At 42.9% G+C, this 25,579-nt stretch overlaps 2 protein-coding genes across 3 annotated transcripts in view; one reads left to right on the forward strand and one right to left on the reverse strand.

Moving 5' to 3' along the window:
- Positions 1-489: 489 nt before the first annotated feature.
- On the reverse strand, positions 490-13,132 carry LOC119450996 (protein FAM151B). The gene is made up of 6 exons (XM_037714433.2): positions 12,676-13,132; positions 10,215-10,278; positions 8,429-8,804; positions 7,680-7,846; positions 1,337-1,625; positions 490-647 (listed from the first exon to the last, which is right to left on the reverse strand). The coding sequence occupies exons 1-5, from the start codon at positions 12,680-12,682 to the stop codon at positions 1,337-1,339; spliced, it is 903 nt and encodes a 300-aa protein (XP_037570361.1). The 5' UTR covers positions 12,683-13,132; the 3' UTR covers positions 490-647.
- A 261-nt stretch (positions 13,133-13,393) lies between these two features.
- LOC119450997 (importin-13-like) overlaps positions 13,394-25,579 on the forward strand; it is a 65,466-nt gene continuing 53,280 nt past the window's right edge. The window contains exons 1-8 of one of the 2 annotated variants that reach the window (XM_049666365.1): positions 13,394-13,799; positions 16,954-17,000; positions 17,327-17,449; positions 20,112-20,279; positions 20,689-20,787; positions 21,433-21,486; positions 22,200-22,465; positions 23,959-24,043. In XM_049666365.1, the coding sequence (XP_049522322.1) occupies positions 17,393-17,449; positions 20,112-20,279; positions 20,689-20,787; positions 21,433-21,486; positions 22,200-22,465; positions 23,959-24,043 (729 nt within the window). In that variant the 5' untranslated portion in view covers positions 13,394-13,799; positions 16,954-17,000; positions 17,327-17,392. The remainder of the gene's footprint in view (positions 13,800-16,953; positions 17,001-17,326; positions 17,450-20,111; positions 20,280-20,688; positions 20,788-21,432; positions 21,487-22,199; positions 22,466-23,958; positions 24,044-25,579) is intronic. The other variant, XM_037714435.2, reaches the window with a different exon arrangement.

Below are 25,579 nucleotides of genomic sequence, written 5' to 3' on the forward strand. Positions count from 1 at the left end.
CGAGGAGGGTAGGGTCTTATAAAACTGACCAAAAGTCGTAAAAGCATTCTAAAATTGCCTATATGTGGGCAACTACTTGCGTCAATATTTTAGCACCATGCGCACACTGCAGTGTAACAGCAGGCATCTCGATGCCTAAGCTTGCCGCAGTACATACAGAGTGCAAGCCAACAAAAATGAAGTTCACTGTTTTTTTTTTTCAAGGTGCAGTGTGTGTTAGTTATGAAGCTCGTTGTGAAGACGTGTCAGTTGTGCCAACATCTCCAGCGTGCACAGCAACAGGCCTCTTCACAGATTCAACAGGGCCACATACAAAACTACCATCTCTCAGCTACAGTGGGCAGGCATACTTCATATAAATCGTCCTGGCCCAGTCTCCGGAAATTGCACCCGGTGCACTACCAGGTCTGCATAATGTAACAGACCAACAGCGTTATATGGGTGTCGAAACTGTTGTTAAAACAAACACCGGTGTGGCAAGCACCCAAGGCAACACTGATGCCGGAAGTTTCACTGGTGTCTTGATTGCTTTCATCGTCACAGGTACACGTCGTGGATGCCTTTCACGTGGATGGGTCGCCGGCTTCCAACAGTTGGCCAAAGATGACGACGAACATGGCCGGACGACAATGTCTGAGAATGTTGACCTGATGGAGACAGGTAAATGGTCCTAAGGATACACAGTAGGCACTGCTAAAATCTGTGGCTGCATTTTGCCAGCTGAGTACGTCTAGACTTGGTGTCATCATTATTACCAGCATATTTTAAAATTCACTGTAGGATGTATACTCTCTCATAGATCCCCAAGTGACTCTGTCCTCTGTCAGCCAAACTCTTCCTAAGCCTGTGAAATTCCTAAACTCATCACTTGATCTAATCCTCTGCTGTCCTTGACTATGTGTTTTCCTTCGCTTAGAAACAATTCTTTTACTCTAATTATGCGAGACAGTCATCTGTTCTACACACTATAGGACCTCTCCCTTTTCCCCTTAATCTCAACTAGGATCAGCACTGCCATCTTTCTCTCCTTTGCATTACACTCACAATTTTCCAATTCAGTGCTGATTGCATGGTCCCTAGCTTCAATTCAAGTTTCTTTGTTGTTCTTGAAGCTTCAGCCTGATATATTCATGCTGGCTGAACAGAAATTATATACCTTTAAACTAAGTAGCGTTTTTTTGAGGCAAACATGAAGAGATTTTAAATATCCAATTGTCTTACCACTTATCTTAAATAGACACTAAACACGAGTGCTACGACTCGCAGCACTTGTTCTATGGCAAGAGGTGACTTAGTTTCAGAGTAAATTGCAGGCCTGCTGTTACGGCATGCTCACCTAGCAGAGCGGCAGAAAAGCCTGGAGCAGGTCGTGTGGCAGGTCGTAGTAGACGAGCGACGGGCTGAAGGCTGAGCGTAGAGCTGCGAGATCTGGCAGTGCGGCTGCCCAGGGCTCACCGCGGCGGGCAAACACAGTCAATGAAGAACGTGGCACTTGTGCCAGCAGCCGCTGTAAGTCGCCCAGCGAACGACGTGCCAGAGGCAGCCACACAGGAAAGCTCACAGGCTGACCCAGGTTGTACTCTCGAACCAGAGCACCCATGCTCTCGACCATCTCCCGCGTGTACCTGAATGAAGTGGAAGGCAATGTGTGTCACGATTATCACACATGTGACTTGTTTTACAACTCCTACAAAGGAAACATGAAAATTCTGGAGAAGTTTAGCAGTTTCACCCGAAGGGTGAAGCATTGTGCTAGAACTCCTTAGACAGTGTTCTAATTATACACATGGTTGCAACATGTTGGCACAATGCAGAACGCAAGGCAGCTGCTGCTGGGCAGAAGGAATAGTGCCCTGGAAGCTACCAGGAGTCTCACAATGCTGGCGTCATCAGTAGTGCGGCCAGTAGCGTTGTACCTGGATGTTGCAGGAGATGACAACGACAGGAAACCGTCTGCGTTAGTCAGCATCCTGTGAAATATTAGATAATGTTTACTGCTCAAACCAGAGCGTACACCGAGCAGCTTAGCGGGAATGCTAGTGTGCTTATAGTTTGCATGTGCACAATGCTCATGCCAGCAGGGGAAGGTAAAACGCTGCCCTTGCTCTGCCACTAAGGCGATTGAGCATAGCATTGACAGTGCATCTGCTTCGCCTTGTCGTTTTTACAGCCAAATGCATTCCGCGTCTCTAGCAACCTTCCACATGCGAGCTTTGCATGTGCCATCAAAGCAGGACAGCAAAACAATGCCGCCGCCGGTGGCATGAATGCACCTCAAATGTCCGTATAATTGGTTTTGCAATAAAGTAGAGGGGAAGATCCCAAGAGTGCAGACTAGTGAAATGGTCATAAAGAGAGAGATGCTGTCTTTAGTGAAAGCAGGGAATGTTTGCCTGGCATGCTACTTCAGGTGTTGTATGATAGTTATGATATACACGGTGATCAGATATACACACAAATGTCGCACACATTCCACAGGCTTGTCAAGTTAGCCCCTTCAGTGGAATGCTATTTTCTGAAATTCTGAACAAAAATGGCCAAATTTTTTATGAAAACATTGTAGACAATGTTTAATGTGTTTATTTAGTCAGAATCTTAACCATCAATGCAAAAGTGAAGCTTGACGGCACTGTACTCGATTAATTGCTGAAGTCAACTTTTCTTTTTCGTGAAGAAGCCAGTGAAGCTCAAACCACCGGCTGTGCCATTTTGCAAGACCTGAGTTGCCAACTTGTTTTATTTTCTCTGCAAGAATAAACTCGCTCCTGCTTGTGCTTCCCTGGGGGTTGTGTCCTAGCTGCCAGCTACAAGAAACGCAGCAAAGCACTGAGACGAAACCAGCTTGTCCATGACACTGCATGGGTCATATCCTTGGCCGTTTTTGCCACAAACGCGTGGACGAACCCAGCTCGTCCAAGGCACAGGAAGGGTTAATGTGTCACCATACGATATCAAGGAAGTGCTTGAATGACTTTCTCTACAACTCCAAGGAAGGTAGCCCTGCCTTTGTGCAGGTAAAGCATGAATGTGTAATCTTATTTCACTCGGCCTTGGTTTTGGTAGGAGAAAAGAAAAAGAAAAGAAACACACAATATGGCTCCTAACTTCCTGTTTTACCTCCAGCTCTGAAAATGCCATCACCAATTTATTTTATTAGAAGTAGATTTTCATTCTGGCTTACTTCTAGGCGGGAGCACTTAGTTTACTCTTTGCACTAGTATATTTATAGGTGGAAACAGTTGATATATATATCATCTTGAAGTACACTGGAATTCACAGTTCCAGGTTTTCTCTTAGTCAGACAAAATGAATGAAGAGTAGGCTTAGGTCAACAAATGTTGGCAGCTTAGATTGGTGACACTCGTGCTATAGTTGCCCCTTCAAGTTTCTCCATTCATGAACAGATGCCACATTACAACAGTGGTACTCAAACTTCTAGCCATAAAAGACCCATGACCAGCTCCTGAACATCTGGATAGAGATACCTTCGGACATGTTTGTTACGAGGGTTATTTTTTTTTCAAGGTCCAATTGGTCGTGAAATGAAAACCACAGTGAAAATCCAATGACGCTGTGTGCAGATGTGTTTCTCTAGTACGCCCATCGATCGAGTGAGATCACATTTGTCAATTCTGAGCGTGCAGTGAGCAAGTAAACATGCCTCTAACAATAGTCTCTTGCTAAGTGTGAAGAGAGTGCTGGCATTCGATTTCTGAATGCTGGGGGGTGCAATGCAGCCAAAATTCACTGACAAATGAGTAATGTCACTAATGTGTACAGTACAACTTTCATGAGTGACAGGAAAGTGCGGCAATGGTACAGGCGAACAGGGAAGGAAGCGAGTGTCAACCGATGATCTTGTTCAGCGAGTGGATCAGGCGATTCGAGAAGATCGTCGGTTCACAATATCTGTGTTGAGTGATTCGTTTCCCAAAATTTCACGGTCAGCTCTCTATACCATCGTCAGTGAGAGACTCCAGTACCGCAAACTCTGTGCGAGGTTGGTTCCCAAGATGCTGACCGACCATCACAAAACACAGCGAATGGGCGCAGCGAATGGGCGCAGCCCTAATGTTTCTCTAGCGCTGCCATGATGAAGGACAAGATTTCTTGAAGAAAATCGTCACAGGGGACGAGACATAGTTCGAAACTGAAGAAACAAAAGAGCAATCCAAACAGTGGACGCATTCCCCGAAAGCAAAGAAGTTCAAGCGAACCTTCTCCAGCAGGAAGTGTATGGCTACTGTGTTCTGGGACAGCAATGGTGTTCTCTTGGTGGAATTCATAGAATGATCATCACTGCAGCCTCGTACAGTGTGACTCTTGAACGTCTACGAAAGGCAACAGAACAAGCAAAGAGGAATGTTGTCATCAGGCATTGTCCTTCTTCATGACAATGTGCGGCCGCACAGTGCAGCTGCAACAAAAAAGCTCCTGCAGTGTTTTCGATGGGAAGTTTTTGATGGCAAGCCATCGTACAGCCCGACTTGGCTCTCTCTGATTACCATCACTTTGATCCCATGAAACGCTGGCTAGGAGGACAGGAGTTTGACTCAGACGAGCTGCAGACCAGTGTACAGAATTGGCTGAAGGCACAGCCGTCTGCCTTCTATGACGAGGGTATAGGAAAGTTGGTACAACGCTACGACAAACGTCTCTATCGGAGCGGTGACTATGTGGAGAAGTAGCTGGAAAGTATATCTAAATGTTCCAACTAAAACAGTTTTGATTTTCACTGTGGTTTTAATTTCATGACCGATCGGACCATGAAAAAAAAATAGCCCTCATATAATCAAGAATGTGCACAGAAAACTAGATTTGCTGGGACTGTAGCTAAATATACATTTCACTCAGCCAACGTTGTGCTTTTGCGTTGTTAATTGGTTACATATTAGGTGAATTGCATGTTATTTGCCCTCTAGGATCAATGAGAAATGCAACAGGTTGCATGGAGCCAATGAATCTACTCGTGTCAGGGCCACTTGAGCACAGCAGAGTCGATTGTCTAGTTGGATATCTACCTGCTTTCTTCTTTTCAAATGCCTCTCCAGACATTTCATTGGCTTATTTGATGGCCTATTCTTGGAAATAGTGCATCTATAATCTGCTCTCTATAGACTCTCTTGAGCTCTCTCCAGGACCTTTCCAAAAAACTATATTTTGAAAGATGTGTTGGAGCCCCTCAAGTGTGTGTCTACTGGTGATGCAAAACTGTCAAACTATTGGAAATATAGGCAGTTTTCTGAATCAGTTGAGTGATAGCACACTAAATATAGTATCGTCAATATATTTCTATACTAAAGGTCAAGCCAAAGCTCCACAAACATCACTCTCTAAAGTGTCTATGAAGTATACCTGTTGAAGTCGAGGGTTCGACAGAAGCCCGTCTGGTCGAGATGAAACCATGAAGCAATAAAACAACAGACACCGACCAAAAGAAAAGCTAAAAAAAAATTAAATTGCATAAAAGACGTTTCGGCTTCGCTATGGAAGCCTTGTTCACAATGGAGTGAAGGAAAATTCGTGAAAGCTTATGTATTCTTCAGCACGTGACGCAAACAGCGCGTGTACGATGGGGTGAGGGTTCCCTCACTTCGATTGAGCGTGTGACGTGTTTTTTGTATTTCCAATGACTCCAGATAGAGCCGTGATTTCAAGTTTCTTTCTTGGCCCGAATGCCCGTTGACGTTCCTGACCTCAAGAGGCTTCTCTGCTTTTGCCTTGGAAACACATACTTCTGCTTTGACAAGGTCTTCTGCAGGCAAGTCCACGGTACGGCAATGGGTGCCTCCGTCTCAGTTACTGCTGCCAATCTGACGATGGAATGGCTGGAAAATCGTGCACTCGCTTCCTTCAGTCCCAGGCCAAGAGTTTTTCTGCGCTATGTGGACGACTGTTCTTGCGTGATTCGGCGCAGCGCTTTCTTTGACTTCGTTCACTGCGCACCTAAACAGTCAGCAAAGGCCATCCAATTCACAGTAGAAATGGAGGTCGACAATAGATTCCCATTTTTGGACGTGCTTGTCAACAGATGCGATGGAACGCTTTCGTTTGGCGTATACCGAAAGGACACTCACACTGGCCGCCACCTAAACTTTCATTCCGTTCATCCTGACGCTTACAAAAGGTCGGTTGTTGCCTCCCTGTTCAACCGTGCGAACTGCATTTGCACTAAAGCAGAAGGCCGTTTCACGGATTTGGACCACGTGCGTGGCGATCTCTCGGCAAGTGGCTATCCCACGTCGTTTTTGAATGCTGTGGAACGTCACCTGTCCGATTCCGTCCAACAGGCTAATCCCCGACCAAGAAAACGTGCTGCCATACCCTACGTTCCTGGAATAAGCGAAACCTTGTCTCGTGTTCTGCGCAGTTATGATGTTGAGGTTGCACACGTGCCTGTGTGTAAGCTGAGGTAGGCACTCGTGGGTGGTAAGGACAAGCTTCCGAGAGAATCGTTTCCTGGCGTGGTCTACAAGATACCCTGCGCAGATTGTGACTACGCATACATCGGTAAATCGAGCAACTTTATACAGAGACTGCGGCAGCATCAGCACGATGTCGAAAAGAAACGAACAGTTTCGAATGCCCTTGACGAGCATACGGATGCAACGGGCCACAAGATTGGCTGGGAAAAGTCGAGAATTATCGGCCAAGAAAGAAACTTGAAATCACGGCTCTATCTGGAGTCGTTGGAAATACAAAAAACATGTCACATGCTCAATCGAAGTGAGGGAACCCTCCCCCCGTCGTACACGCACTGTTTGCGTCACGTGCTGAAGAATACATAAGCTTCCACGAATTTTCCTTCACACCATTGTGAACAAGGCTTCCTTAGCGAAGCCGAAACATCTTTTATTCAATTCAATTTTATTTCTTTAGCTTTTCTTTTGGTCGGTGTCTGTCGTTTTATTGCTTCAAGTATACTTGTAGTATGTTACATCAATGTCGATGCCAGTAGAATGCATGCTCTCAGCCACTGGGCAGATAATTTCAGGAGTGTACTATCAGTAGTAGTATCAGTTCTTTTTTAACCATCAATAACTAGACAGTAACTCAACTATTGATCGTATCAGTAGTACTATCAATAACTTTCCATCACTAGTGTCCACACCTCTTGTCAATACTGTACTTTAGTAGACAGTTGTAGCATAGCGTACACAACTATAGCACGCGCTGTACACTATAGTACAGCGTACGCTAAGCAGCGCACGTTTATTAGAGCTTTAGTTGGCCTGCGAGATCTTTTGATCTCAGAGGCCATATGCTGTCGTCGTGCCTATCTCCAGACTTCACCGATAGGTGGCGCTGACACCTCAAAGGTTTCCCTCGTTAGGCTTCGTCTCAGTCGAAACGAGAAGTGATCTCGAAAACTCCACAAGGTTATCCATAATACACTATAATCGAAGCGACCTGCGACTAAGCCAAAGTTGTTTACGTAGTCATTTAGAAGTGAATTCTACAAAAGCAACGCCAAATTCAAATCGAAGCGGGCAGCGGGAACCGCCGCCATGTTTTACGTAAACTATGTAAACCACGCAAAGACGGTAACGCTAAATCTAAGAAATAGCGTGGTACGCTATACGCTATGGGTCGTTTAGTGTTCCGCGCATGCGCAGTGCCGACCTGCTATTTTATAGCTTACACTCAACTAAAGCTGTCTGGTATGCCAGAGAACCCACCCCATCTTCAGACAGGAGCCTTCCTGGGTTGTCCAGCCGAGGGAAATGATGGAGCGAGGGAAACGGGTTCGGCAGAGTGTCAAGAAAGTCCAGGCATCCACAGGAGGCACAGCCGCACAGTCTGGTCCTGGCAGCACATCGGCATTCAGCACCACAGGCCCTTGCAACTGCACGGTGTTACCAATTATTCATCATCATCACTACCACCATTAGCAGCTGTTAAAATGAAATTTCGTTCTGGCTGAATTGGATCTATTAAAACATAGCAGAAGCCTATGCCTTAACATAGCAGAAGTTTACATTTGCCGCCATGGAGCCTGTGTCCTGTAAACTTTTGTGGCCAACTGCATCTTTATGCATGCCTTACATGTCAAATGTGTGTGGCATGCATACTTTAATCAAATATGTGGTCTACTATGGACACGAAGAGTAAACGTCAATATTAGATACATCCATAGTAATCGTTAAGTGCCAATAAAGGCAGGTGACATGCCTGCACAAACTGTCAGCATGCGTTGCACAGCCAATGCAGTCATCCCAGAGTCATCAGATGGTGTGCTACACGGCATCGTGTAGCTCAATATTATAACCAATATTCCAGCACGAACTGAACCCTAGCAGAAAGGAAGATTCCCGGTTGCAGATCTTCAGAGTTCCGAAAGAAAATTTTTTTGGTCTAAACTGATTCATCATTCTGTGTCACTCAGCAGCAGAGATAGCGACTGCAAGCGTGCAGCCTGCGAAGCTACCTTGTCAATGTAGCGCGCCAGGATACGGCAGGCAGGTTCAACGACCTCGGTGGATTTGAAGTCGAGCTTGGCACCTTTGGGCATGCCGCATAGGGCCAATTCATGCAGCCACTCATCCAGCGTCAAGTCGCCATTCCCACCGCCACTGCCGAAGGCTGCTGTAATAGACGGGTGCGCCATGACAGGCACTGGGTAACGACCGCTGGCCCCCATGCTGACGTCTCCTTCAAGAATCATGCCGGGTCCTCGCAGGGCCATTGCTAGCCGCTGCCGGCTGTTGACGGCATGCTCCCAGACCACCTTGAGCCCATCGCCGGCGGCCTGTGGAAAGTAGTCTACCAGCGACGGCGCCACCGGACCTGATGTGGTACGACCCCTGTGCCAGTATTCCAGTGAGATTAACCTCAGAAAGCCCAGACACTGTTTTACATCAAGGAAAATCAAAACAACTTGTTCAACTTTATTTCTGGCCACGGAGAGTGCATTTATGCAAAAAAAAGAAAGAAAAAAAAATTGTACAATGTTGAGTAAAAATTATTCTACCCAAAATTGATTATTTATTAATTGGCCTGATCAACCTTGCACAACTGAAAACTTGCTCTGGTGTATCAAAAACGCACTATAGGCTGTCCATTAGGTTTCCTCTGCTTAAATCAGAATTTTCAATCAGCATAACAACAATGATACATCAAGCTTTATGGGGCTAACTAAGGTTGTGATGCAGGATTCTTGCTGTGCTGTTTTTGAACACTTGTGTAGTGCAAACAAGACGACGCAGACACAAGAAAAGTGGTTTGTGTGTTCATGTACTCTTCCCGTGTCCTCATCTTGTTTGTGCGACACTAGCACTTCAAAAGAGATTAACTTTGTTAATTTGCTTAAGTGAAGAGCATAGCGTCTTTGTCTTGTAATCATTCCCTTGTGTTTTTGAAATTACGCATGAGTGAAACTTCTCTACCTTATTTTGTGTGAATGACACTTTCTTGATTGTACCCCTCATAAAACATAGTGTGTGCAGTTGGTTCCAATTAAGTGAATGAACTTGGTTCATAGGAATAAATATAATTGTGTTCTGAAACACAGGCAAAATGGCCTAAACATACTAGTTGACTTCCTTGAAGACTAGCATAGGAGGACTTTAAAAAATCTGCATGTTTTAAGAGAGGTGATTTTGATTTATTTTAGAATGGTATGTTGCATTCAAACAAAGCCATGACAAATTTTACAAGTATTGAAAGTGCAACAGAACTATAATGATACCCGCATTGAACACACACTGGAGTTTAGGACACTACGAAGTGAAAGTTGCTGTCACATTTACCAAAATTGCTGTTAATAACACTGGATATTTTAGGAGACATATCCCCACTTTATTTCGTAATTCACTCTAACTAACCAACAGATGTTGTCAAGACATACTTTTTCACTTTCACATAGGACTGGAATACAGTTAAATGTCATCATAACGAAGCCAAATATAACAAAAAAATACCTTGGTTATAGCTAGCATTTGTTGTAAGCATGTATCCATTATGTGCTAAGATTTTTATTTGCTTCATTATATCTGATAATTTGTTACATTCATGCTCGTTATATTGGCTGTGTTGGCAAACACATGCCAGTCAGGAGGTTGAACGAGCAGTTACAGCAACTGCAGCCAGTCGAAATACAGGAAAGATGGCACATAGCTACTGGGCAGAATGGCATAAGCTTCCGGGGTTCAGAAAGTCTAAGAAACCGTAGTTCTTATTAACATAGTCAAAAGGATCACTAGTTTTACACCTACCCGGTGTTGGTAGCCCCGGGGCAATGTACTCTGTGGGCCGCCTTGTAGTCTTCATAGTGTGTGGCTTGGAAGGAAAGAGTCACAAAAGAAAAAAAATTAGGGTGATTCAGGAAACTTTTGTCAGCTGTGTGCAGTGCCACACAAAGACACAGAAATGCAACTGTTCTTGTTTTACTTGTCAGACAATCAATCATGTAAACTGTGTTTATGCTTCAAAAATGGTGCAATATCATGCTGATTATGAGCTACAACGCGCGACCACTTTGCCATGCACTTTTGCGTTGTGGCTCATGATGGGCGCAATAGTACCTCTAGTGTCAGCGTGGTTCAAAAAACAAATTTTGAAGTTGCAAGAAAAAAGAATTTTAAAGTTGTAAGAAAAAAGAATTGTAGACAAGAATTGCAGGAAAACGATAGCATAGTGGAAGCAAATAGTTTTATTTACAAAAACATTATTAGCTGCTGTGAGCATCACAAATTGCATCATACGTATTGCTTGCCAAATGAGTTAATATGACTTATCAGCTTTTTTTTTAAATATGTAGCCTTGGAGCACATCTTGTAACTAAGGAATTGAAAATGGCCATGTGTTCAAGGTGTGTCTGTCACTATCACTAATTAATATTTATAGCCTTGGAGCACACATTGTTATTACGAAGAAAACCAGTGTTGAAGCCATGTCCGTTAAGTATAAGTTTCTGACTAATTGCATGCCACTTCCTTGAATGCAGACTTCTAAAACATGGCCGACAATGTTTAACATTAAACACTACATACATTCCTCAAATGTATGAGCAGTGCATTTTTTTAGTTAGGTATTTGCAGGTCTCTTTCATAAGTGCACCTCCGACAAACAAACGCTTCTTGAGTACAAAATCCAAGACGAAAACTAAATTTCGTCACAAATTGTGCACTCATCCTATAATTGAAAGCTGTGGTCAATACTTCTCTATATAATCACCTTTTTACTCAGCTAAATTTAGGGCATTTGTTGAAGTCACGAGGAACATATTCGCAATTATGTGCTCCAAAACTTTTGCATTCGCACTTACACATATGCACCACGAGTATAAGTATATTCCATGGTTATTAAACGAAAATTTATTTGTCTACAAAATTAGAAAATTTAAGGGGTACACTGCACTCACTTTTAAGCACGTCTGTGCTGCAGAGGCACATAACCATGCAACACTTTCTAATCCTTAATATTTTAAATGCCAGTGCTTATCAAAGTCTAAGTGGGCAGATTCAATTTATATATCGCTGCATAAAAAAGTGTGTCAGTTAAGTTTCACTAACTACTGGAAAATATATGCTCTTAAACAATTTGATTTCTTAAAATATTTCATTGCAGTTTATAAATTTTACATAGTAACTAAGTTGAATTGTTCGAACAGTTACATGTTGCGTTTTCAACTATTTAATACCATCTATACTTATCTCTGTGGGACAAGGCAATTATTGCTCAGAATGTGTTTACAGAAATCGTCCACGCAATTTAGAAGAGCTAGTAGACTTTTCCTGAGAATATACTGATCATTTATTAATTGCATGTGTGTCATTTTGTAAACTCAACCGATAATTTATCTGAGCACAACAAAACAACAGAATCGGAGCTGCTGTCATGGTGTACATGCATACATTCGTTCACATGTGCATTTAATGTGTAAGTTTTCATTCTACTTGATTCGTAATGCTGTAAGAACAACTAATACATAGTATACCATCCAAAACATTGCTACTAAGGAAATAGCCAGGGAATGCCGGTAAAATAATCCAATTTCTAGTATACATTACACGTAACATTGACAGTCTTAAATTATCAGTTAATTTACGCCGAATGAGAACATTCCCAGTTCAATGGTTTTCTTCAACCAGCTGATTATAATTCCAAATATTACCGGTAATAACCACAAACAGGCAATTTATTGCGGACAGTATGACGTCGTAGTGATTTTTTCTCGATCGAAAGAAGTGTGTACACTGTGCGCCCACCGCGCGCAATATACGTGACCTAGAAAAGTGAGCGAAATAAAACGATACGTGTGGTGTACAAAAAAAGAAAAAAAAAATCACTCTTTTTTTCGGCACGCGCACATCCGAATTGCGCGCTGTCCCGTTACAATTTCATTAGACGCCAACGCCGAAGAATGCGATCGCGCGAGCAAAAATTCGATTAACAAAGGTTCTACATTATTCCCACTCGAATGATCGCAATCTTTTATACACGTCGATCGAGCGCAACAGCACGCGCGCCCATTGCAAGCGCGTTATAAAACCACCACGCACGTTATATATTGCGCGCTCGAGGGAGGAATAATACTATGTTGACGCGATTTCGCTCCACAACACGCAAAACACCGCGGCTATATACCACAAAGACCCGCAAGCAGACACCGCGTCGAGGCACAAGAAAATAGTACACGAGTACGACTCACAAAGAGCCGAAGCGCTTGCTTACCCGACATTCGGATCGGAGCTCCTCAGGTCCGGGCGGGCAACGGTACCGCTTCCATTCAGAGGGCACTGGCCTCGACTGGGAAGGTCAATGACACCCTCAGCCAGCTGAGCCAACGCGCGCCGCGCGCCGCTTGACACAGAAACAATGCTCCCCACCTCCTCCGTTCTTTTTCAGCCTCCTCTTCTCTCTTTTTTTCTTCACCAAGCGTTCGCAGTGCGTGCGTGCGCGCGCGGGCACGAAATATATGGTTCTCACCCGATCATCGGCGATCGTTACCGAAAGCAAACGGGGCAGGCAAATTTCGCGCGTGGCTTGTCTTGGAGTTCGGCGGACACCTCGCCTACGGGACGACGACACGCACAAGAGCACCGGCCGGGAAGTTGGCGCAACCCGCTGCGCGCGTAGTGAAGTCGCGGCCGCTAACGAAAACGGAACCGACCAGCGCGCACGTGCGGGGTTTGTAGAACACATGTCAGTACGCCAACCCTCGTCACTTTCGAGAAAATTACGCCACTAGACGTCGCTACATTTTTTATAGCGCTGTAGTCACTTGCGATACAAGTGCGTACGTTGCTTTTTGAAATGAAAATTGCTCTGAAACGTTGAATAACGCGCTTCTTATTAAACAAGCTCACAGCCGTTACGATATTGCAAGATACATGTTATTCTTAAATATTAATTTTGCTGTCTTGATGTCGCCCTAATCGCAAGTGTGGCGTCATGGCAGCGCCCACCGTCAATACGCTGCAGTAGGCAAACTGGAACTATGCCACCATACTAGAACGTAGGTCTTTTCCAGAGTCTGTGCATGCTGTTACAGTAGACGTTTTGTTCAGCAAACGGTCTCGTTTTTGAGTTCACTATGCACCGGAATCCTTGTGCGAACATTCCTGTTTGATTTTATAGCGTTGCTCTTCGCTGAAATGACGTTAGAGCATCAGGAACCGGGCCAGCGCACTTAGTTTCTTGTGAATCTCCGACACTGTTACTGAACTGTCAAACACTGCAGCATTTGCTGCGAAGAAAAAGCGCGCGGCGACAGCAAGTGTTCGTCTTCGTAGCTGCCTCCCGACTCGCACAACAAGCTTCGCACAATGAACTACAATCTGCAGACCGTCGAAGCTGTAAGTACTCGCCGGCGAAGCTCAGTCGGTGGCTCAAAACGTTATATATTGCGCGCTCGAGGGAGGAATAATATATAATGGCGCGATTTAGCTCCACAGCACGCAAAACACCTTGGCCAAAGGAAGTTGGGACGCTTGTGTGTTCAGCACACTTTCACGCGAATGCTTCGAAAGTTGTGAATAGATTACGTCATAACTAGCTGGTCTAAAAGGGAATTATTTCTGAGCCATGAACCTTCTGAACCCTTCACTACCGTAATCTAAAAAGGATGGTTTACAACTGTAGGGAAAACTTCGAAAACTACACCTGTTATAAGTGAGAAAATTCTTTTCCATTTTTGTCCCCCCTGTTTACTTGGAAAAACCAGTAACAGAAGTGATACACAAAGCGAAAAGCACAAGTGCCTTTTGTTTTGTGCGTTTCATTGTTGTCAAATTCAGCACTAAAAATGTATGAATGAAGGAAAGAGGACTTGCACACCTTCCTTGTCTTGTATTGCGTTACTGTGCTAGTTTTATCATGTCAGGAGGATTTTATTACGCAGGTGGATTACCGGGTAAATGTAAGCGGCCGGATTGGTGGCGAAGAGCTAAACCAGACAAAAACAGAGCTAACATTGCAGTAACCAAGTGTATTCTACTTGACTACTGTTGTAAATTTTTGGCAGCAGGCGTGATCACAAATATGTTGCCTTTTTAAATGCTTTTCTTTTTTTGAACAAGAACATTCATGGAACACGAAAACGTCTCTGTAAGACATTGTGGTTAGATGAAGCATCACAAGATGCTGCCAGCAGCGTCTGGTAATCCTGTATTAGTGAAACGCCCTTGCATGTACCGTGAATACTGTACACTCTAAAACACTATTACCAACTAGCCCGGTTGTTAGTCCTCTTTCCGTGAACCTCAGTCTTGCTTCATACAATGCCATGTTGTTTGCACATGCTACCACAGGCTAGAGATCTGAACACCAGACTGTGGAGATATTCATCTTTTGCCCATATTCTCTGGTCTATAAACTTTTGTTCCTGACTTTGTTCAAGTACAAGGTTGTGAATATTCACTCATGTAACTTAGTGACTATTAGATACTGCTTCTGAGTGTGAGGGTCGCAGGTTTGACTCTTAACCACAGTAGCTGCATTCAGCAAGCAGCACGGAACCTGCGGTTTTCAAGGCCCCTGATTTATTTTCTTTCAAGCTTTATGCAATGTCAGCAGTGGTGCGACAGCGGGTGCAACGGCCCATAAATGCCAACGAATAGGCTCTTGAATTACTTGCGAGAAAAGCTTACACAAACATGTAAACATTGCACTCCTTATATCTTCAAGGGGGGATTTCCTTCAACTGCAAAGCATTCGTTCCGAGAAACCTGTGTGTGCTCTATGTTGCTTTGTGCTACTGTCAGGTGGACCACAACATTTTGTTTTCATGAAAATTCCTCTGCATTGCAGATTTTTATTTATATTACACTGTATATTAGGTGCTTCTCAATTTTTTTCTATATATTCCTTGAAGGAGGTCGCACTAACTGCAGCGTGTTGCCTAGGTTCCACGAAAAGGTGTTTTAAGGCCCTTGTAACCTTAGCTTGTCTACAATGTGTCATGAATGATCGTTGCTTTTTGGCTTATGAACAAGACATCCTCACAACATAGATGATGGTAGACATTCTGTCATCATTGCTTTTATTGAAATACATATTTCTTATCATATTTGCAAACATATTAAGGCAAAAGTCTTATATGTCTCGTTTTGAGGTGACCTTAAAAAAGTGGAGCAAGAAATCGGTAAAAATTATGTACAAAAAATCAACTCAATAAGATCATTACGAACCCCATAACATAATCGATAGGTAATTACATGAGGAATATAAATATCGATAAATGATCATAGTAGTCAATAAATTATGATAATTATCATAACAAAGCGGAAAAATGGGTCAGGAAGCCCAAGAAGTGGCCAAGAACCGAGAATTAATGATAGTAATGGGTGTAGTATGATTATGAGGGTAATGGTAGTGATAAAAAAGGGTATACAGAGAGGTGAATGAGATGAATTAACAGCGAATTGATGAATTAAGAGTGAATTGATAGTGATAAAGGGGTTTAGTTGGGTGATAGGAGTCAAACGAACGGTAATGATGAGATAGAGTGAGCTAAAATAATGAGTAAATGAGAATGAATTAAGAGTGAATCAAGTGGTGATAGGGTGAATCAAGAGTGATGAAAATTGGAAATTTGGGAATAATAGAGCAAAGGTGTGATGGACTTAACACCGAGATGATAGAGCGAATGGAGGTGAACTAAGCAGTGATAGGGGAATCAAGTGTGAATTAAGATTGAATCAAGGGGTTAAAGAGTGGGGGAGTGACTTGCAAAAAAAATGTGTGAGATTTGAGGGTCCAAGTGAGAGTGACTCAGCAAAAAAAGTGCGGAGTCAGCTTTGAGTTTGGTGAATCATAGGAAGGGTGACTTGCAAAAATGGCTGTAAATTGTGGTTTCAGAGTGACGATGACTCAGCAAAAAAGTGCTGAGTCACGGTCTGAGTTTGGTGAATAAAGGATGACTTGCAAATATGACTGCATAATATGGGTTCAGAGTGGCAATGACTCAGCAAAAATAAGTGCTGGGTCACGGTTCGAGTTTGGTGAAATAAGGATGACTTGCAAAATTGACTTTGCAAAATATGGGTTCTTCGGAGTGAAGATGACTCAGCATAAAAGTGGTCACCGTGTCATTGAGTTAGCAGTGCTTGGGCTTTCGCGGTCAAGTGGTCTTAGTTGCACTATAAGGGACCCGTAGTAATTTTTTCCTGTGTTTCAATGATATTAAGGCTGTTCACACTAAAAAAAAAAATAAGCCATTATGGTGGTTTTCCTATATAAAAGAAAAGCGAGATCATTCAACCATTTCAGGTGCTGTGTGTACAATTGTGCAGGCCAAGATAGCGCATCGAAAGCAATAGCACTGATAAAAGTAACAATATTTAAGATCTGTCACCTAAATCATAAAAAAACACTTGTGATTAAAGCTCTGCGAGGTTGAATAACATGTCTAAAACGTTTAAGTAAAACAAGTTGAAAGGCAGACGGTTGGGTGTTTTCTCTGTGTCAGTATGTCATATCTAGCAACTTCACTTTTTTTTTTTTTCTCAGTGTTTTACACCCAACATACTTTTCAAGTGGCTGGATAGGTGTGGATAGTAAGTGCTCTCATGGAGATACCATTCTGTAAATTTGACAAAGCTTGCTGAAAAATTAAAAATTCTTAATTCATTCTGCAGCCTTGCACTTTTTTTATTCTGAAGATGCAAGAAATGTGGTGAATGGGGGTTTTCTTTTTCACTGAACAGAATTAACTGGTGCCTGAAAGGGTCAAGGGGTTGAAAGAAGCCCAAGGTATTCTAATTTATCTGGAGCCCTGCAGTAGTATCTCTAAAGGCCCCTCTGTTGATTTTGGACGTTAAAGGCCAAACATCAGTCTAAGTTGTCGATACTTCCTTGTGACTTGCCAACACGTAATGTGCAGGCTCTGAGGCAGCTTTACTGCAACACTGGCGCTGGCTATGCTGAAGCAAATCGATACCTGACTGAGATGCAGGCATCAGTTCAAGCATGGGGCATTGCCTGGCAGCTTCTTGACATGACCAAGGTATGGCGAAGTTTCAAAGTGTGTTGACATTCCTTAACCCTTTCCCTACAGTGAAAAAAGAAAATTTAACCAAATTTACCGGAAATTTTTTCGCTAAGTTTGTAGAGCTACCTTTTCTGAATAAAAGGCAGCATTATTTAAATTCAGTGGGGTTCCTTTATTTCACAAATTGCGTAAAGAGATAGTTTGAAGAAGGCTTCACTGCATGGTCCTGGTGTCTTGCAAAACAAGCATTTTGCAGGGCTCGATACACTGTGAAAAAAGAGAATACGAAGAAAAATAACCTAAACGGTGCGAGAACATGCACAGGAATAGTGGCTACTTTTCCGCAGTTCCTAAAGCAGTTCGTAGGCCGTCTTCGTACGGTAGACTCACGGGCAGCCGGAAGGTCCTCCACTCCATCCACAGAATCTTCATCATCTGACTCCTCAGATTAAAACACATCACTTTCTGTTTCCGTGCAAAACTCTACAAAGCTGTCGTCTGATGAGGAGTTGTCAAAATACTTTCTTTTACGTACGCTTTCATTGCCTCCGTTCGAGGAGGCAGCCATGTTTTGTGCAGGGGGTGTGGCGGCAATATAATGAAAGGCGAGACACAAATGGCACAACATGGACAAGTGTGGCCATCTAGTGTTAGGAATTGCAACTAGATGCAATATAACGAGCATAGTCGTTATAGGTTTAGTGTGTGACAAATTTTTGTTTATGACAAGTATAGTTGTCATTGGTTACATCGGTACAAAATTTCATGACGACTATACTCGTCAACGGGAGGTAAAGGGCTAAAGGGGACACTGAAGAGATAAATTATTTGAGAAGTATTATTAGTAAATGGACCCCTCTACCATTAACAGAAAGACACTCTTAAGACACTCTTAGCGTAAGAAGATGGGTGGGTATGCTGCCTCGAAATTTCTGCACCAGCTTGCCTTGTTGTCTGCTCAATACCAGTTCATTTCTTATTAGTAAAGATGTGCTACATCATGTTCTAAAGGAACCAAAAACTGAACTTGGCAAGTTTACAGGTTCTACGGGACAACAATGGTGCCAAATAGAAAAAATTGCTTCAAAATTTGTGATGTGACACTGATGTATTCGTGCTTGAATTTCTGTGCAAAATTCAAGAAATAGAACTTTGACATTCATTTATGATGGTTTATTACTGCCGAATGAAGGAAAATAGTTTTGAACAAACTTTATCAGCATATACGAATTTATCATTGTGCTATAGTGTCCCTTTAAATTACTACGCAATGCTATTGCAATCTTTTTTGCACTCGCAGATGTAATGAGCAGTGGCAATTTTTATGAGGAAAAAAAAATTATAATTATCACTTTACAAGCAGCATGTCTCAAAATAATAGAAAGTAAATTTTGAAAAATCAGCGAACGAATAGTAAATCACAACCTAGACATAATGTTAGATGGAACCATATTTGTAAGCGAAGAGACATCCAGACATTTATAAACATTGCAATGGTAAGGGCAACTGTAAACTATGAGGTTCTTTTGCAACATACCACATGTCTTTCTTAGACGGAATACGTGAAGAAACTGTCATATCCTGCTGTTTTCACAGCTAAGCTATGTGGACGTTAATTTGCAGCAGGAAATATTTTAATGGTAATATAATTTTGTCAAATGTTCTGATTACCATTTTCGTAACTTAATTAAGGATGCATCACAAAATTGTGATAGTGAAGTCATGTCTGTTCCAGTGAATGATTGCGCATTATATGTGTATTCGAAAAATATAATAACTGTATGGGGTTTATCTTTTATATTCACCTGAATTATCAATGAAAGACATCTGTTTTGAAAAAGACACTTTCCATTAGCTAACGTGTAAGTTTCGAGCATAATTATCTGTGCAGATAACAAGTGTAATTGAAACCATATAAGGATATCTCCAAGTGCCGAAACTCAAATACATGATTCCGACAGGGTTGACAAGCGCCGCTCGTCTTTGGCAAGCGAAGCAGAAGCAGCTGTGGCTTGGATGAGTACACCTCATCCTTTGGCGACATTGATTCAAATAGCTAAGACGAGTACAGCTCAAGCTTTTTAATTAACAAAATAAGGAGATGTCAGTGAAAATTGCTATTCATATGCTTATGCTAGTTCATAACCGTGACCAATGTGTTGAAAGAGGAAGATTGAAAGGCACAGTGGCACTCATTGTGCGAGCTAATCACCGAGTCTTTTTCACCAGCACACACTGGAAGGCACTGCCAGCTGATATATGCCAATGTGTGCTAATGTATACCAATGCCAGCTGTATTGATCACTCATGCATTTCGATTCTATTGTAAAATGGTATTCACATGGCAGTCTGTGACACACTCTTATTCATTTGCCATCTGAATGCCATTAAATGTTAGGATTGATGTGTATGATTGAGTGTTCTGCGCAGTTGGTGCCAGCGACCACAGCTGGTGTTGACCTGGCATTGTCACACATTGGCATTCGTATACATTGGCATAGATTGGCTGGCAGGGCTTTCCAGCATGCGGCGTGTGCTGCTGAGCTGCTGTAGCATGAGATACACTGGAACACGCTTAGAACTTTTCAGTCAACTTTTATGTTGCCGATCACGGTGATGATGAAGACGTTGAGAATGAAAATGGGTTCTTTAATTTCATTTTCTGGTGCTCTTGCAGCCAGTGGAGGTTCAGTACTTCGGTGCGACGACCTTACACACCAAGCTGTCACGGCACTGGCACCAACTGCTACCACACGAGTACGAAGACTTACGAGTCCGATTATTGCAAGCCGTAGTGAACTATGCGCGTGGCCCGAAACTCGTCCTTACCAAAGTCTTGGTGGCTGTAAGTACTGCAGGAGAACTACGGTTGTGCATTTTATTGACTTATTGCAGTGAATGATTTAGGCCACACTGTTCAATATAAATATTGAACAGTGTTGGATGAATTGAATGTTCATTTTCCTTTTCATTATGTATACATTTAAATAACTTGAATAATTTCCCCCTTGCTTTGTCTGGCTTCATTTTCTGCTTTCTTTATATGTTTGTAGCTAATAAAAATTGCACCCCTCTAATCCCTTTATTCTTCTTGTTCATTTAAAGCAGATAGCTGCACTTGGTAGAGCCACTTGTCTTGGTGCACCTACATTAAAAATATTGTGCTTTGTTTTACATTAGTTGTAACTTGCCATCAGCTTCTTGGTAACTGCAACCTTATATTGTTATGCTCATAATTCTGTTTTATTTACCAGATGGCGTCGTATGTTGTGAACACAATTGGAAGCTTCTGGACTTCTGCTATCGACGATCTGCTCCTATCATTTTGTCCAAAGGTGTTCACTATCCTGGCAGTGAGTATGTTCGCTGGTGTTCACCCATGGTAGCCAGTTTTGTGCTGTCACCTTATTGCATATTCATTCCTTGAAAGGCTCATTTTAACATTGAAATGACAGGATTGGCAGTGGATGCATGATGTCAACAAATGAACTTAGCTGTGTGAAGGCTCTAGAAAAACTAACGATACGCGAAGAAACCAGACGGAGAGCTTCTTATTTTTCCAACTTCTTCTTCTCTGTGCCTGCCTGTGCGTGTTTATTCGTCTTTTTCTACAAAGGCATTGTGGTAAAGGAAAACTGTGTGATAATAAGTTGGGTTGGGGTAGGTTATGTAAGGCAGTCACTGTAGGAAGGCTTTGCATTAAACTAATGTCGTGAAATAGTGATAGTAGGTTGGGCTAAGTTAGGTTTGGTTAGACCTTCAATGTGGGAAGGCTCTGCATTGAACATAGTGTCATCAAAGTAATAAAACTAATCGTTGCATAGTGCAGGCGCCTGCTTTGCTTTTGTTCACCTACGCTCTGTGGTTGTTACAGGTTCAAGTAATCATTCTTGTTAGTTCAGTAGAGTGAAATAAACATTAGTGTATTTTGGGAGGCTGGGAAAGCCACTTGACTGAACGGAGGCTGCATAGACGAGATCAAATTGTTTCCATTTCAGCCTGACCACCTCCTGAAACTCTTGCTGGAGCTTCTGACCATCATTCCTGAGGAGGTATGTACAGGCTGGCACCTGTCGTTGTGGCTCAGTGACTGTGGCATTTTGCAGCTGAGCACGAGATCGCAGGTTCGAGTCCCAGCCATGGCAGCCACATTGGGGGTTCAGCCAGTGTCAAAATCTTGCTAGACCATGATATCTGAATAAATGATTTCCTGAGCATTTTGTGACCATAACCAGTAAAAAGTACGGCACTGTGTTGTTTTCATATACTGTAAAATCCTATAATTTCACGGCCCCGATTATTCACGAATAGGATACTTTGGGCATACTTGTGGCTAATAAACTAGGATTTTGAGCTTGTACCATGCAGCACACTTGGACCACAAAAGCTCCTTTATGTTTGTCTTCAACCATTTAATCTTGACTATATAGCTGCCTGTCGGCAGCTACGGAACGCACCCATTTTGGGCCATTTTGGGAGGGTTGCAGTGTGTTCCATAAGAGCAGTGAATACATGGCAACACTCCTGGAATGGCTGCTTTTCGCAGCTGCCAACTGGAAGCGACACATTCGATGCCTTGGGAGCAGCTAGCTTCCACATAGGTGAAGGTGTCTTCAAATTTTGTTCTCTTGAAAACCATGTAAGTTAATGTTCTAAGTGTTATACTGAATGATCCAGACCATAAAATTCCATCTTACGATTGAATTTTGATGATATATATGATTTTAAGAGAAAAACTCGTGTTCCTGCTTAATTGCCATTACAGCTGCAGTCGACAGAGCAGTCGATCCGAGGTCCAAGTCGGCAGCCACTGGAAGCGTCCAGCGGCAAAATCTTGACCTTTATCAACCAGCTCGCTGTGCTAGATGCTGATGCTCTGCGTTGTCTCAGCTCGTGGTCCCAGCTTGGCTTTGACTGGGAGAAGCAGTTGGCATTGCTGCCACGAATATTCATGTGCATCAGGGAGCCAGAGCTCTGCCGGCCTGCCACTGAAGTGCTGACCGTCATTGCTGGACAACCGGACCTTCACAAGTGAGTGACCGCCAACCCTGACACTGAATGATTGATGCTGCTCGGGCTTCTGGCTTTTGCTTAGACTTTCATTGAGGGCAAGCTTTTAGGTCACGTCCTAACTCAACTGAGATGGCTGTGGCATTCTGCTGCTGGGTATGACGTCAGGGTCTTGATTTCTGTCCTCGTTGGCCGCATTTTGATGGAAGTAAAATGCAAACTATAGAACCCCAGGTGGTCAAAATTAATGCGGAGTCCCCCTCAGCGGCGTGCCCCATGATCATATCGTGATTATGGTAACTCCAGAATTGATTGCTTCCATTTCATGTTTCATTGTGCATAGTTGACGATGTCAAATATTTAAGAACTAATAAAACTTGAGAATAGTGACTATTCGATTCGAGGAGCAAATCAAATAAGATGGCATTCGATTCGTTTTTCTAAAGTTTCAATATTTGCAGACTCCTGCTAAGCAGGGTATTTAGTAGCAGGATATTACTAACAGGGTGAACATTGAGAACAAATCATTGTTTGCATACTTGGGACTCTGGAGCATATGTGGCTGTGCATTATCGAACTGAAGTTTTAAAATGCAGTCTTGACAGCCCATTAGCATCTGGATATACTTCTGAGACTAAATTGGAAATGGGTGTTGCCTGCAGCGATGCCAGAGCAAGAAAAGTGCTTTTGCTCTGACGGGATTGGTTGCATTGTATGGTGCCATGTTATCAAGTAATGTTGCAATCAAGCGTATTCAGATTTAAATTGCTCTACACAGATGCTGCATCCATAAATAGTACTAAACAATGCCAATTTTAGTGCGAATGATTGCGATTTGGCAGGAAAAGTCTGGTTCCCCTGCTCTACTACATGACTTCTCATTCTTTATGTCTACAACGACTGCATTATTACTTCCATTTCATGTTTCTTCATGCAGAATGGACAATGTAGAGTACTCATAAGTTATTCGAAAAATATTTTGATTTGCGTCCAGTGGCTATTAAATTTGGTCTCAAAATTGAATGAGATAGTTGATTTGTTATTAGTTAAAATGTTCTCTTCGAATAACCCCGCATTTCCTACTAAACAGGGTATCAGTTGCTTCATCTGCATGATTCGAGAAATTCAGTGATACTAACCTTGTTGCTCTGTCTGTGCAATGTTTCCTTAATCTTTCGTCCTGCAGAGCAGAAGAAAACAATCCTGACATAATTTTTTGGCTAGTGTTTTGGGTGCCTAATGAGGACTATGCTGCAAGTTTGTGGCATGTAGTGCGATCAGCCAGGCTCATATTCCCAGCATATCATTAAAGTATGAATCTCTCTCTCTTTCTGCATGCAGGTGAATAGATAGCCCTTTCCTTTTTTTCTAGCGCCATGTAAGCTAAGTGGGACACAACTTAAAGCACACTAAACGGTTCAGTTTATCTAGGAAAACAGTTAACAGGAGCTCAGCTTAGAAGGTGCCTACTGCAATAGTCTTCTGATGTTTGCGGTTTACATATTCTGCTGCAGGTACCCCAAGTTTGTCTTGGAGATGGTTGAACGTGTGGTGCAGTTAGAAGACGTCTACTCTGAAAAAATGGCCTCTGGTGATATGGTCGGTATTTTCATTCTTTTACTGTTGCACTGCTGATCGTGTGTCACCTACAGGAGAACTATCGTTGTTACAACAGCTGAGAGACAAATTCGAGAAATTTTGGGGAAATTTATCTTCCAGAGTTCATCTGATTTTCAATGAAAGGTGTTTTTCCAATACAACTTTTGTTAAATTTGAACTTCATAGAAATGTTGCCTTTTCCTCCCACCACTGGCAAGCACAATATGTTCAACGTGAAGGTAGACAGGAATCCTGACTTGCCTATCTCGCAGAGCATTTGGTCTGTCCAACTACTTTCTCGGTGCGACGCCTCTCTGTTTATTGCAGTGTTCTCTTGTGCTGCTTGCCTGTCTTCCTCTCTGTGCCTTTGACACCTTCTCTCTCCTCTTTCATTCTCTGCTAGTTGTTAGCGCTAAATGTCTGTGCTGCTGTACAGGCAGGGTAGCAAGAAAGGGACTTGCAAGCAAGAACAAATTGTGTTTGTCGCCCAGTTGCGCAATGTTGACATCACAAACCCCAGTTGGGATCACATGAAACGGGCGTCATTGAAATGCCTGAGATCATTATCTGCAGCTGAAAATAAGCGTTACATGTCCATTGCTGTGTTGAGAGCTCATAGTACTTTCGATGTTAAGCAGATGTCATGTTGTGTGGCTGTTTCTCGGGTTATTAGTAAGATTCAATGCCATTTGAATGTTGCTCCACGAAGATATCGGCAGGACATAAGTTCGGCTGCCTTATCAGGCGAATCGGTATTCCTGTGTTTGTCTGGGAGGGTGAATTGAAGCTAGGTGGTTTTCATAAAGGATTTCTGCAGCCAGAACTTTTAGGATATGTGCAAGAGAGTTGTGCCTTTTTTCTTCCATGATAAACAGGTTCTGGCGACAGTTCTTGACACCGCAATGCCTAACCCGTGATGCATGACGCTTGCTCACCTTTATTTCTTACGGTGATAGCTATTTCAGATACAGTCAATGACCGATTTTCTGGACGTCCGATTTTTCGGACATGCCCGATAATTCGGTCGCCTTCGCGGCACCACCACATGTCCCATAGAGTCAATGTATAGGAACGCCTGAAATTTCGGACGCAAAAAACCTTCGCCGTCCGATTTTCTGGACTTTTCGCCATGACCACACGTCCGAAACGGCTTTAATCGAAGCCGCTACTGCCGCAATTTTGATTATCTCGCCTCCTCGAACCGGCACTCTCGCACGCAGATCCGCTGACAGCTATAGCTCCCACCACGGCAACACTAGGCCTAGCTACTTCGACGTTTGCTACCAAGCTTCTTTCTGTTCGGTGCCACATTTTTCATTGAAACAATTCGCAGCTGTTAGCAATGGCGCCGACTCCGCCTTTGTAATCCTCGTCAATGTCTAAAAACGCACGGCGCATAATGCCAGTGATTGGAAGTCAGCTTCGCCTCAATACAGCAGTGTTCCGCAGTGAAGCATACGCGAAGTATTGCGGTGAAGCATACCAAGAGTGGGAAGGGGCAATTGTCACGGGACATGGTATGTATTTCGGCGGGTG

Source organism: Dermacentor silvarum, chromosome 4 (assembly GCF_013339745.2).
Source record: "Dermacentor silvarum isolate Dsil-2018 chromosome 4, BIME_Dsil_1.4, whole genome shotgun sequence".
Lineage (NCBI taxonomy): Eukaryota > Metazoa > Arthropoda > Arachnida > Ixodida > Ixodidae > Dermacentor > Dermacentor silvarum.